General features: G+C 43.4%; 1 protein-coding gene across 1 annotated transcript in view; it reads right to left on the reverse strand.

Moving 5' to 3' along the window:
- Positions 1-270: 270 nt before the first annotated feature.
- The window catches only part of LOC110000619 (presequence protease, mitochondrial), a 40246-nt gene continuing 28016 nt past the window's right edge, over positions 271-12500 (reverse strand). The window contains exons 25-27 of the mRNA XM_065953612.1: positions 922-1067; positions 502-604; positions 271-364 (exon numbers count right to left, since the gene is read on the reverse strand). Coding sequence (XP_065809684.1) covers positions 271-364; positions 502-604; positions 922-1067 — 343 coding nt within the window. The remainder of the gene's footprint in view (positions 365-501; positions 605-921; positions 1068-12500) is intronic.

Genomic DNA, 12500 nt, shown 5'->3' on the forward strand with positions numbered 1-12500 from the left:
TTTGCAATGATCCCAAAAAGAAGCGCTCACTCACATAGTGTATTCCAACATGATCATATATTTCATTAAATATATACAGAATGAAGACGTATCTGAACCATGACAGCAGCTCTCAGTCCTCCTCTTGATATTGTGCGCTTCAGCTTTTTGACTCTTTAATAAAAAATCCTAACCGTAGACTTTCAGCATTCAGTACAGAAGAAGTCGTGCAGCTGTGATTCTCCAGAAGTCCAGTTGAGTATTTAAATCACAAGTTACCTACAGACTGGATTATTTTACGATCCATGAGGGATCTTTTTTAATCGCCTCGTTCTCTGGACCCAAGATAGCAACTCCACACGTCCTCTGACCGACGCCGAGGTATCTGCAGCGAGGGGGAAAACAAGACACGAGTTAACACTTGATGTGGGAATAAACGGGAACAGTTTGTCAGTCTGTTTTTTCTTTTAGCTTCTCCTTCTCTTCATTTCTGAGTTATGTAAGGGGACGTAAAGTTTGTACCTTTCAGCCACTTCCACCAGACTTTGGTGAGTGACAGCAAAAAGTCTTTCTCTGTGATTCTGCTTCATCTCATCGGTGACTCCGCTGAGGAAGCGACCCATTCCTGCAACACAAACACAGAGTGAACAAACCAGACGGCTAAGAGATAAAGTGGAGACAGTGACGGCTTTACAACAGAGACGGAGACTAAGTTAATAAAACTAATGAAGATCTCTTCATATCTGAACTTGCTTATAATTCAACTTTTTACTCATCATTTTATTCATTAATCCTTTAAAAGCTTTTAACCTCCATTAAAGACTTCTAATGTTGAAGTTGTCAGTGATGTACTGAGATGTTAAAGCTCCAGAGATCTGATTGGAGGAGGATCAGGTGAGGCATCCTGACAGCAGCTGGAGGGATCACTCAGTCGTTCCTCACCTTTGTCCGCGGGGGCCACAGGCGAGTCTACAGCCGAGAACACTGACAGTTTAGCTTCATCGATGTCCTGCTGGGTGAACTGTCCCGACTTCGCCCAGTCCACACCTCGACGAAACGCAGACAAGGTCTGCACCGAGTTTGGATCCCTTAGAGAAGTACGAGAAAGAAATACAAAATCAACGACACACTGTTCAACTCAAAGAAGATTCTTTTTAAACGTAGAAGTCATTTGGAATATTTTATTACAGCTTCCAAAAACGCCCCATGATGGCTTCCCTTAGTAAATTGTTCAGTCTTCTGTGTCTCTTTTTTTCCAGACAGATCGCCTGAATATTCTTGGAATATAAACATTTTGCATTTTGGACAAAGGGAGGAAGAAGAGGTCACATTTGGTTCTTTCCCTTGTCTCTCCAAAACTTGATTTAAAATCCATTTTAAAGGTCACATATTCTGTTAAATCCTCTTCACCATGTTTCTATGTGTCTCTAGTCTCTCTTCAAACCCCCCAATGATGAGAAAAGTCCATCCTCTCCGTCTTCTGCCTGCTCCACTTTTCAGAAAATGTGTGCTCAAACAGGCCGTTTAGAGATTTTCCCTTCATGACATCACAAAGGGCAGTAGCCCCTCCCCCAGGTGGGTGACACTCCCACAGCTAGGTGTTTGTTTTGCCCTCTGAGTCTGCCTTCTCACCGTAAACAATAGAGCAGGTAGCGAGAAAGCCTGAGACACCCGAGCACTTCCAGAGAGGGGGCGTGGTCAAACACAGCTCATTTACATATTTAAAGGTACAGACACAGAAACAGCCTGTTCTGAGCAGGGCTGAAATAGAGGGGTTTATAGACATGATCAAATACTGGATCAGAGTGGATTTAGAACAAGAAACTTCACACACATGTTTTGGGGAGCTCTGAGACTTTTTTAAACTGGTTGAAGAGGAGGAGAATATGTGACCTTTAACAAAATTCATATCTTGAAGACAACCCAGCCTGCCCCCTTTTATAGAATCTACCTCTACTCCTTCATAAGTACGGAGATTTTGTATGTATTAGATTCCATTAAATACACCTATTAACCAAAATGCACATCGTTTTCTAAGGTTCGAGAAAGCCTGAGTGTATATAAAATATTAAACTTGTTTCAGCCAAGGCAACAAAATGAACTGTTATTGTATTTCAACGTCAGCACAATTTCCACAATGTTTTTTAAAACTTTGTTGAGTGTGGTGTGGCGGCCTCTCACCTGTACGAGTAAAAAGAGAAAAGACCTCCTCCCATCCTGGCCCCGCCCCCGTAGGCTCCTCCCTTCTCCCTGATTTCTCCATGCAGAAACTTAGCCGTCATCATCCTCGCCAAGATGCACAAACTTTAAGAGAAAAAAGGAAACAAAAAGTTTTTATTACACTTTAGATGAACTAAAAGTTACACGTAGAAAAAAGTAGAAAGACAAAGAACTGTCCGTGTAAATCAGACTTTTAAAGGAAGTGCTGTCACTCATCCCTGCCAGGTACAGGTGTGGTTACCTGGCGTAGTCGTGGTGGGAGAAGGGTACCGTACAAATACTCTCGCTGATAAAGTGAACAGGGAAGGGAAGCTGGAAGAATGTTTTCATCTGACACGGCTGGAAGTTTTGCTCCTGAAATCAGAGAAGATGATCTTTACTGTCACTGTACAAGTACAACAAAAACCTGTCGGAGCACACCTGTAGAGAAGTAGTTAAATATAGAACATATACAAATACTAAACCCACCAGTATATATACAAACAAAACAGTTATATTATACAATAAGATGTAAACTATGGTTAAAAGAGAGCTGAGCGGTACTGGTGGAATATTGTACTCAGGTATTAAAAAAAAACAAATAAGCGTTATATTTATAATCTCATGCATGCACAGGACTTTGTTTTGAAGGAATGTCTCATAATAAAGGACAAAATAAAATTACAGGTGATCTCACAACTATTGAAATCAAAGGTTCAACTGTTTTGTGTTGGTGTTATTTTGCTTCTTCAAAGATTTTTGACTTTAAAATCTGTATTTCTGTGTTTCTATAAGACGGCCTTTCTTCATCTTTTCCATTATTTTATCTTCTTTAATCTGCAGAGACGGTTCTGCCTTTAATATAATGTGAACTCACTATGGCAGGGATATTTTTAGAGGAGTGGTTCTTAATGGGTTTAGCTTTAGGACTCATCACCATCTCCTCCTGCGACCAGAGTTTCTGATATTGTTCAACCTATCAGGTTTATTTTCAATGAAAGATGTTTCAAAAGATGTGACAGGACAAAGATACAGAACATAGAACTTTACAGACTTTTGGACACCATCATTTTATTCCCCTAGGAACTCAGTCACGACCCACTGAAAACAGCTCTGTGACCCACTTATGGGCCCCTACCCACCAGTTGAGAACCACTGACATAGCGAGCAAACAAACACAGAAATGTAAGATGTTCCTGAAAACTTACAGAGATGAGTTTCCGGCTCAGCCCCGAGACATCCGATGGGTCGAGAGGCCTCTTTAGAAAAAGAGAATATCAAGAGAATATTAAAATCTAATTTTAAGAATTATTCTGCCTGCTTTCATGTTTTGATTTGTTTGTTGATAGTTTACCTCAATAATGTTACTTCTGACCGGTTTGCGCTCCTTTCTGTTGTCAGCCACGTCCTTCATGAAGCTCTCCAGCTGTGCTGCCGTGTCCGACATTTTCTGTGGAGTAGTGTTGATCGCACACCTGTAAGAGACAAACATTTACATTGACGAGCATGTTACAAACAGACCCTTTATATTGAAACCATGTTGCAGTAATTAAAATAACATTAACTGCAGAATACTGTCACTATCTCTTCATCATTCAAAAATCTATCACCATGGAGGCGACCATAGCCTAGTGGTTAGTGGACGCCCCATGTGTGGAGGCTGTAGTCCTCCAAGCGGACGACCTGTGGCTCATTTCCTGCTTTCCCCACTCTCTCTCTCTCTCTCTCTCTGATTTCTGACTCTGTCCACTGTCCTGTCTCTAAAATAAAGGCCCAAAAAGCCCCAAAACAAAACCTTTTAAAAGAAAACCTCTCCTCAGGTGTAACATCTCACCTCATGTTGTCCGGGTTGAGAAGATGCTTCTTGATCCTGACGAGCGTTCGGATGACTTGGCTGAGGTCGGACAACTCAGCGACCCTCTTCATAAACTTCACCTGAAGTAATCATTGATAAAAGATGGATAAAATATGAAGCGAGAGAATGGAAAAACAAAAAACCTCTTGCACAAAGTAGGAACAAATGAAATTGTCTCTGCTTGTCAGAAAAAAATCATGCTATACTGTATGTCTTAAATCTGCGTCTGCGTAATTTACTTCAAGCTTTAAATCACTATGACAACACTTCTTAAAGCTGACGTGCAGGAGTCAGACACTATCATTTTAGTTTTTTAGGATCAACACTCCAGGTGCATACCTGTTCCATCCCACCAAGCGTCTCATTGAGGTCTCCTGCTGGAGTCAGGTGACGGCCTGCACGTGTCATGGCGTACATGTGGCCCGAGTAGGAGATCCCATTGGCTAACTCCTGTGCTGACATCATCACCAGCACTCTCAGGCGCTCCACCTCGTCAAAGTGGGGGCTGTAGTGGAAAAAAAAAAAAAAAAAGATAAATATCGAGCTGTCTTCTCAGCCTCCTCGAATTTCAGGACACATTTTCTCTCAGTTTATAAGAAGTGATGGAGGACGTACTTGTTGAATATGTCGCTCCACAGATGAAACATGTGAGGAAGGTTTCTCTCCAGGCAGGAGGAGGACAGGAGGACACCCTGGAACAGAGAACACAGAGACAAGACTCTTCTTTGATTACCTGTTTTATACCGATGTAATGTAACCAGCAGCAGTTAAACACTGAACCAAGATAAATCACAACCTCTGTTTATGTAACACACGATCACTCAGTTTCAATTTCTGCAGCTTTGACATGAGACATTTGATTTTTGAAGACGACGCAGCAGAAAGAAGATGGGTTTCCACAATGCACAAGAATCATCATAATAAAGAACAAACATTTAATTAATATAGAATAAAGTTACTAAATTACATGTGATGTCATATATGAAGGAACCTGACATGGAGCAGCATACTTCATTACTCCATTCATCCATTTTCTTCCACTTATCAAAGGTCAGGTCTCTGTGGCAGCAGTAGTAATTCAACCCAGACTTCTCTCTCCCCAGTTCCACCTGAGGGATTCTGACGTGTTCCCAGGCCAGTGGGGATATACACAGTAATCCCTCCAGTAAACTCTGGGTCTACCCCGGGGTCTCCTCCCAGTTGGGGCGTGCTCAGAAGACCTCAAAGGGAGGCGTCCAGGTGGCATCCTAATCAGATGGCCGAACCACCTCGACTGGCTCCTTTAGATTTGAGGGAGAAACGGCTCTACTCTGAGCTCTACCAGAATGTCTGAGCTCCTCGCCCTCTCTCTAAGACTGAGCCCAGCCGACCTCTGGAAGAAACTCATTTCAGCCGCTTGTATCCACCATCTTATTATTTCGGTCACTACCCATAGCTCATGATCATAGGTGACCGGTAAATGGAGAGCTTTGCCTTCAGGCTCAGACTCACTCCCTACATCATCTAAAGTATTCTTGTCCAGAAATGTCTCTGTCCAAACATTACTTCTATCCATATATTTGTAAGACTTTTCAAACACAGTAAGCTGGTACTGACCTGCTCGTACATGTCCAGCTGGGTGGAGTCAGGGACGACCTGGGTGGAGACAGACATGCCCCCAGTCCTCAGCTCCATCTGCTGGGACTGTTGTCTGTAGTCCAGACCTCCACAGCCCATCCTGATTTAACAAACAGACACACATGCAATCTTTAAAATGCTTTCAAACACCACCTGTCCAAACCTCACACAAATACAGAAAAGATCAATAAAGCATAATATCTTCAAACTTTTCATATACCAGGTGACACATTTTGAAATCTTGCTCTGGTCCAATTGACTGTCAGGTGAACTTACTTGGTGACAACGCTGCAGAAGAGCGGGACATAGAGCCTGAGGTCCTCCGGCAGTGTGTTGAGACTGCACATGGCTCTGAAGTAAACTAGCCCGTTGGTGGGCTGCTCACAGTACTGCACCGGTACGCCGACTGAAGGAGACAAGGAGAGGAAACATTTTAAGGGGTTTTAACCACAACACTCTGAGATGATTCTTCCTTGTTGTGTATAATGTTTTATAAACTTGTGTAGAGCGGACACTGGGCCGTACCTGCTGTGCTGATCTGAACAGGAGTAACAGGGATCGTGGGCTCAATGTCAGACACTTTCAGTGCCGGCAAACAGGAGGCGTCCTGCGTTTTGCTCTGAGCAGCCAGCAGCTCCAGACCTTTTCCCAAGAAGAAGAAGAAGAACATGAATATGAAACAGACAGTTCAATCAGAAGTGCCTCAATCAAATCCTTCTGAAATGTTTCAACAAGTTTTACTGGTTGGGTCATAAACAGAAAAGTGAATGCAGGTGAAATGTTCTTTTGTGGTTTTCCATCAGTAAATCTCTGTACTTTAATGTTTCTAACAAGTCCCCTCAAAGACGGTTTTTAATATTTAAGGCAACTCCTCACCCCCTCGGACTAAAACTGGCAAATGACACTCAATTCAGTAACACTTTTGTCAGTCTTTGAAAACTTATAGAGCAGCTTTGAATAATTTGCAGCTCAAAAAACATCTTATTTATCTGATACTGGCGTCAATAAAAACACCTCAAGCCGTTTAGCGCCCTCTGCTGACTCATCCTGGGATTACTCCAACATATGTTTACCTCATGCTCTATAACTCTGCCTATGTTTAGTTTGAACATGCAGCATTGTAACACTATATGACTAAATGAGGGATCTAGAACAGGTCAACATGAATATATTCTGTATACAGTCACATTGCAGCGCTTGATGTTTTTTTCCCAGTTATTGTGTTAATCTGATGGTTTATTGGATTTTTTGGGGCTTCAATCAAATCAATCAAGCAGCCAATAAAAGCCTGTTTGCTTCAGACAATTCTGTGTGATTTCACAGAGTCAAGCTCAGAAAGTGTTTTAACAGAAGCAGAGAAACACAGATTTCCTCCGTGGAGCAGTTTCAATCATTTGTACCTTTTTCATAGATGTCTTTTTTGTCGCTGTCTGACAGAGCATGGATCTTTTTCTGGAGCTTCTCCTCCTCGGCTTTGGCCTGTTTCTCCAAGTAGACCTCATCCGGACTCATGGACAGGGTCAGTCTGTGTGTGTTCTCCTGTAGGGGGGGTAATGGGGATTTGAAGAGGAAGAGAAAAAACACAAATGATACAGAAAACCTTCAAAGTTCATGTTTTTTTGTCATGATCTTAAAACACTCCAGGGCTGCTGAGGTTGACCTTAAGAGCAGACCGAGTATTTCCCCCTACAGAGAACATTAGTGAGACTTGTAAAAGGTTTATTCTTGTATTTTTTTTAAACCTTTTTTTCACATATTTCTGGATGTTTTGAAGAAAAGTACTTTCCCAGTGTCACACACCTTAAAGTAGTGCTTGACTTTGTCCTGGAGGAAGCGAGGGTTTTCCTTCAGGGTCTGTTTGAACTTGGCAACGCTGTCGTTGATCTGCAGCAGCTCCACCGGGTCGCCGTCGTGGTTCCACGATGACGCAATGTACTAGAAAAAACAAAAATGTATACACATACACAAACAGCCATGAATAATGAAACCGACATGTGAAACATGCAGCAGAATCCACAAAGCGATTTTAACATTACTGTCAAAATAAAGCTAATCGAAGTGTCCTGTTTGACTCTATTGATGTATAGTGATTAAAACTTTACTTCTCATACACATGTATAATCCCTTTAAATATTATACTCTCTGTGATTATTGAGTTTACTGCAACTCATCAAAAAAAGGAAGAAATCAGCAAATAAACTGCTGTGAAAACAAGCTCATCTCATACGTTAAGACATGTTTAAAACATTCTGTATTTGTATAGAAATACACAGAGTATATAGTGGTAGAAACACAAGATTTCAGCAGAGACAACATAACTAACATCATCATTCTTCCTGACATATGAGATGAGATGAGATTCAACTTTATTGTCATTACACATATACAAGTATAGAGTAACGAAATGAGGTTTGGCATCTCACCAGAAGTGCAAATAAGCAGAAAGTGCAAGAGTCTGTGCTATGTACAGTAATTGAGTGCAAGAGTCTGTGCTATGTACAGTAATTGAGTGCAAGAGTCTGTGCTATGTACAGTAATTCTGTGCTATGTACAGTAATTGCAAAATTTACAGATGTAGACAAAAAAAGTGAATTATTAGGTAAATCTGGATGGCTGGATTAGTGGGATGCAATAAATATAAATAAATGCTATCAATAAGTAATGCTACAAAATAAGTGTGTTCTTAGGATTATAATATACAGATTAAGATGCAGTGAGCATGCTATACTAATAATATACAGATTAAGATGCAGTGAGCATGCTATACTAATAATATACAGATTAAGATGCAGTGAGCATGTTATACTAGTTTACAGATAATATAAAGAATATGGACATAATATGAACATACTATAATACAATAATACAGATGGATGAGAGATGTGTGTGTGTGACCAGGAGGAGTGGTGGGGGGATGATGGGTGTGAGGTGATATGGAGGGGAAAGGGGGGTCAGCAGGGTGCGGAGAGAGAGAGGGAGAGAGAGAGAGAGACAGAGTTCAGAGTTCGGGGGATAGAGTTCAGTAGAGAAACAGCTCTGGGGAAAAAGCTGTTCCTCAGTCTGCTGGTTCTGGTCCGGAGGCTTCTGAAGCGCCTGCCGGAGGGCAGGAGGGTAAACAGTCTGTGGGCAGGGTGGGAGGAGTCTTTAAGGATGCCATGAGCTCGCCGCAGACAGCGTGTTCTTTGGACATCCTCAATGGCAGGAAGTGGACACCTTGTGATGGGCTGTAGCGCCTTACGGTCTGCGACAGAGCAGTTTCCGTACCAGACTGAGACACTGCTGGTCAGGATGCTGTCGATCACACAGCGGTAGAAGTTCATCAGTACAGCTGAAGACAGGTGGTGTCTCTTCAGTGTCCTCAGGAAAAAGAGGCGTTGATGAGCCTTCTTAACCAGACTGGAGGTGTTAGTGGACCAGGAGAGGTCCTCTGTGATGTGGGTCCCCAGGAACTTGAAGCTGGAGACACGTTCAACAGCCATCCCGTTGATGTGAATGGGGTTGTGCGTGCTTCCTCTTTCTCTCCTGAAGTCCACGATGATCTCCTTCGTCTTGCTGGTGTTGAGGAGCAGGTTGTTGTCAGCACACCAGGCGGCCAGATGCTGTACCTCCTCCCTGTAGGCCGTGTCATCGTTGTTGCTGATGAGGCCAATCACCGCCGTATTGTCCGCAAACTTGATGATGGTGTTGGATCCATGTACAGGTCTGCAGTCGTGGGTGAAGAGGGAGTAGAGGAATGGGCTCAGCACACAGCCCTGTGGTACGCCTGTGTTGAGTGTGATGGTGGTGGAGCAGGTGTGTCCTGACCTAACATACTGGGGTCTGTTGGTCAGAAAGTCCATTATCCAGTGACGGAGGGAGGTGTTGAGCCCAGGTCTCCGAGTTTAGTGTTTAACTTGGAGGGGATGACAGAGTTGAATGCTGAGCTAAAATCAACAAACAGCATTCGTGCATATGTGTTGTTATTGTCCAGTTGAGTGAGCACAGAGTGCAGCGCAGTGGAAACTGCATCCTCTGTACTCCTATTGCTGCGGTAGGCAAACTGGAATGGGTCCAGTGTGGGTGGGAGGCAGTTTTTCAGGTGTGCTAGGACCAGTCGCTCAAAGCACTTCATTATGATGGGTGTGAGTGCCACAGGGCGGTAGTCGTTCAGGCCTGTCGGGCTGGAGTGTTTCGGCACTGGGACAATGGAGGTGGCTTTGAAGCATGCTGGCACAGCTGCTTGGGCGAGGGACAGGTTGAAGATGTCCGTAAAAACCCCAGTGAGCTGCTCCGCACATGCCCTAAGCACGCGCCCGGGGGTGCCGTCTGGACCAGCAGCCTTTCGAGCGTTGATCCGGCTCAGTGCAGCGTGGACGTCTGTGGAGGTGAGTGAGAGGGGCTGGTTGTCTGCAGGAGGTCTGTTCGTGGTCTGTGTCTCTCTGTTGTCTCTATCGAAACGAGCATAAAAGTGATTTAGCTCGTTCAGGAAGGAGACATCTGTGGTTATCGGGGTGGAGTTTCTGGGTTTATAGTCACTGATGGCCTGGATGCCCTGCCACATGCGTCTGGGGTCGGAGTTGGAGAAGTGTTCCTCAACCTTCAGCTTGTAGCAGTGCTTGGCCTTGATGATGCCCCTCCTCAGGTTTGCCCTGGATACGCTGTAGGCCATTGCATCATCTGATCTGAAGGCGGTGTTGCGGGCCTTCAGCAGGAGACGCACCTCCTTGTTCATCCATGGCTTCTGATTTGGGTACGTGGTGATCTGCTTCCATGTTGTAACACTGTCGATGGTGGTGTTGATATAATCCAGCACAGAAGAAGAGTAGGTGTCAATGTCTGTGTGAGAGCCCAAGGTAGCCTGCGAAGCAAACATACTCCAGTCTGTGTGATGGAACTTGTCCTGAAGTACAGAGTCTGTCCCCGCTGGCCACACTTTAATCGTTGTTACTGATGGCTTCACACGTTGGATGAGTGGGGAGTACTTGGGGATGAGGAACAAAGAAAGATGGTCTGACTGTCCCAGGTGGGGGAGGGGGGTCGTGGTGTAGGCTCCTGCGATGTTTGTGGAAACATGGTCCAGAGTTTTGTTTCCTCTTGTATTGCAAGAAACATGCTGGTGAAATTTAGGGAGCACTGTCTTTACGTTTGAGTGATTAAAATCACCTGCAACTATAAATGCAGCCTCCGGGTGAGCAGTCTGTTGTTTACTGATAGCGGTGTAAAGTTCCTTCATGGCAGCTTTAGCATCGGCATCAGGGGGGATGTAGGCTGCAGTTACAATAGTGGAGCTGAGCTCCCTTGGCTGATAGAAAGGTCTACATTTAGCCATTTAACCATTTAGCTTTTTACTTAACTGTAGGAGGATTATGTGTATGAAACATAAACTGTAAATATTAATGGATGAAGCCTGAGTGATGTCACCCATCTGTTACAGCAGGGGCTCCTGAGGCTCATCAGCAGCAGCCACCATGCTGGAAATCCTGTCTCAGTCTAACTTTCTAGACTGAGAGCTGGAGCTGAGGCGGGTTTTAAGCCTCTTGATGAACCGTTCACACCGCGCCCACCTGTCAATCATGTCAGCTACACCCCTAATTATGGATAACATCGTTCAGAAAATCAAAACAGATGGGTTGTAGAAAAAGTCACCCCCTGTACAGTGTGTGCACGAGGACAAAAACTAATCAGACTTGTTTTGTTTTTTGTACCAGGCTGTAAACATGTTTATTTATGCTGTAAAAACAGCCTCTAGTGGACACTCGATGAACTGCAGGATTTTGCACTTCCACATTGGCCTCATTTTTCAACACTACACTGGTTGCCGCATGGTCAAATCAAATACTTTGTTGGAATGGGAATTATGTTTACAGCTAGTACCTGGTGAGGGATTGGTTTGATAACATTTAACTGTTAGTGTGAGGTTTTTTAAAACTATTTTTGATTGTTGTACTACTACTACTACTACTACTACTACTACTACTACTACTACTACTACTACATATCCAAATTCTTTCATTACTTGTAATCAAACCGACTGTTGCAAGGGGAGGCTTTGTATTTTAAGGAGCAGTAGGAATCAGGTAGGTTTGTATTTGAAACAGGATTATGACTTCAATCTGAGGCGAAGTACGTTTAAAGACAATATCAATGATCTGCTTCAATCATCGGTTTGACCATCTGATCAAGGTCAGGTCAATGTATTTAATCCAGTATGTGAACCACCAGTATGTGAAAACACCTCTTCCAATGGTGGTGAAGTTCAGTGGAACTCTGACGCCTCTCTGTCCAGCCTCTACAAGCTGGACAGGGGTTTAACTGGACTCCTGGAGACTCTGCTGAGTTCTGTAAGTCATTAGGGGACAATGTGTTAACATCTATGTTTTATTTCCATGTTTCTCACTTCAAGCTGCCTTCCCAAATTAGTGTAACCACTCACATGAGAAGGGACATTGAACCAGCCTCAGCCAGATTATGAATTTACCTGATAATGAATTCTTTGTATATTTTATTCACTGTTGAAACATAACTACAAAGTTTGATTTCACCAGTCCTGAGCCTACTTACTTGTGCCTGATAAAGAAGTGAAGGTGGGTAAACTGTAGAGTTGTAGTACTCAAAATCAGTGCGACAGTTACAGTTTAAGTGAGTGACACCCCCCCTGCACAGAAGATGATGATTGTTTTATTGATATTCATGGTCTTGTTCTTATCTTGGTCTCGCCCTGCCTTGATCTTGGTCTTGGTCTTGTCTCGGTCTCTGAGCACTCTGATTTCAGGTTTGTTTTGGTCTCAGTTTGTGTGGTCTTGACTACAACACTTGGTAAAACATACACAGATGAAACACAAATTTAAACTTCTGCGTACTATTTTATTGT

The sequence above is a fragment of the Labrus bergylta genome, chromosome 4 (genome assembly GCF_963930695.1).
Source record: "Labrus bergylta chromosome 4, fLabBer1.1, whole genome shotgun sequence".
NCBI lineage: Eukaryota > Metazoa > Chordata > Actinopteri > Labriformes > Labridae > Labrus > Labrus bergylta.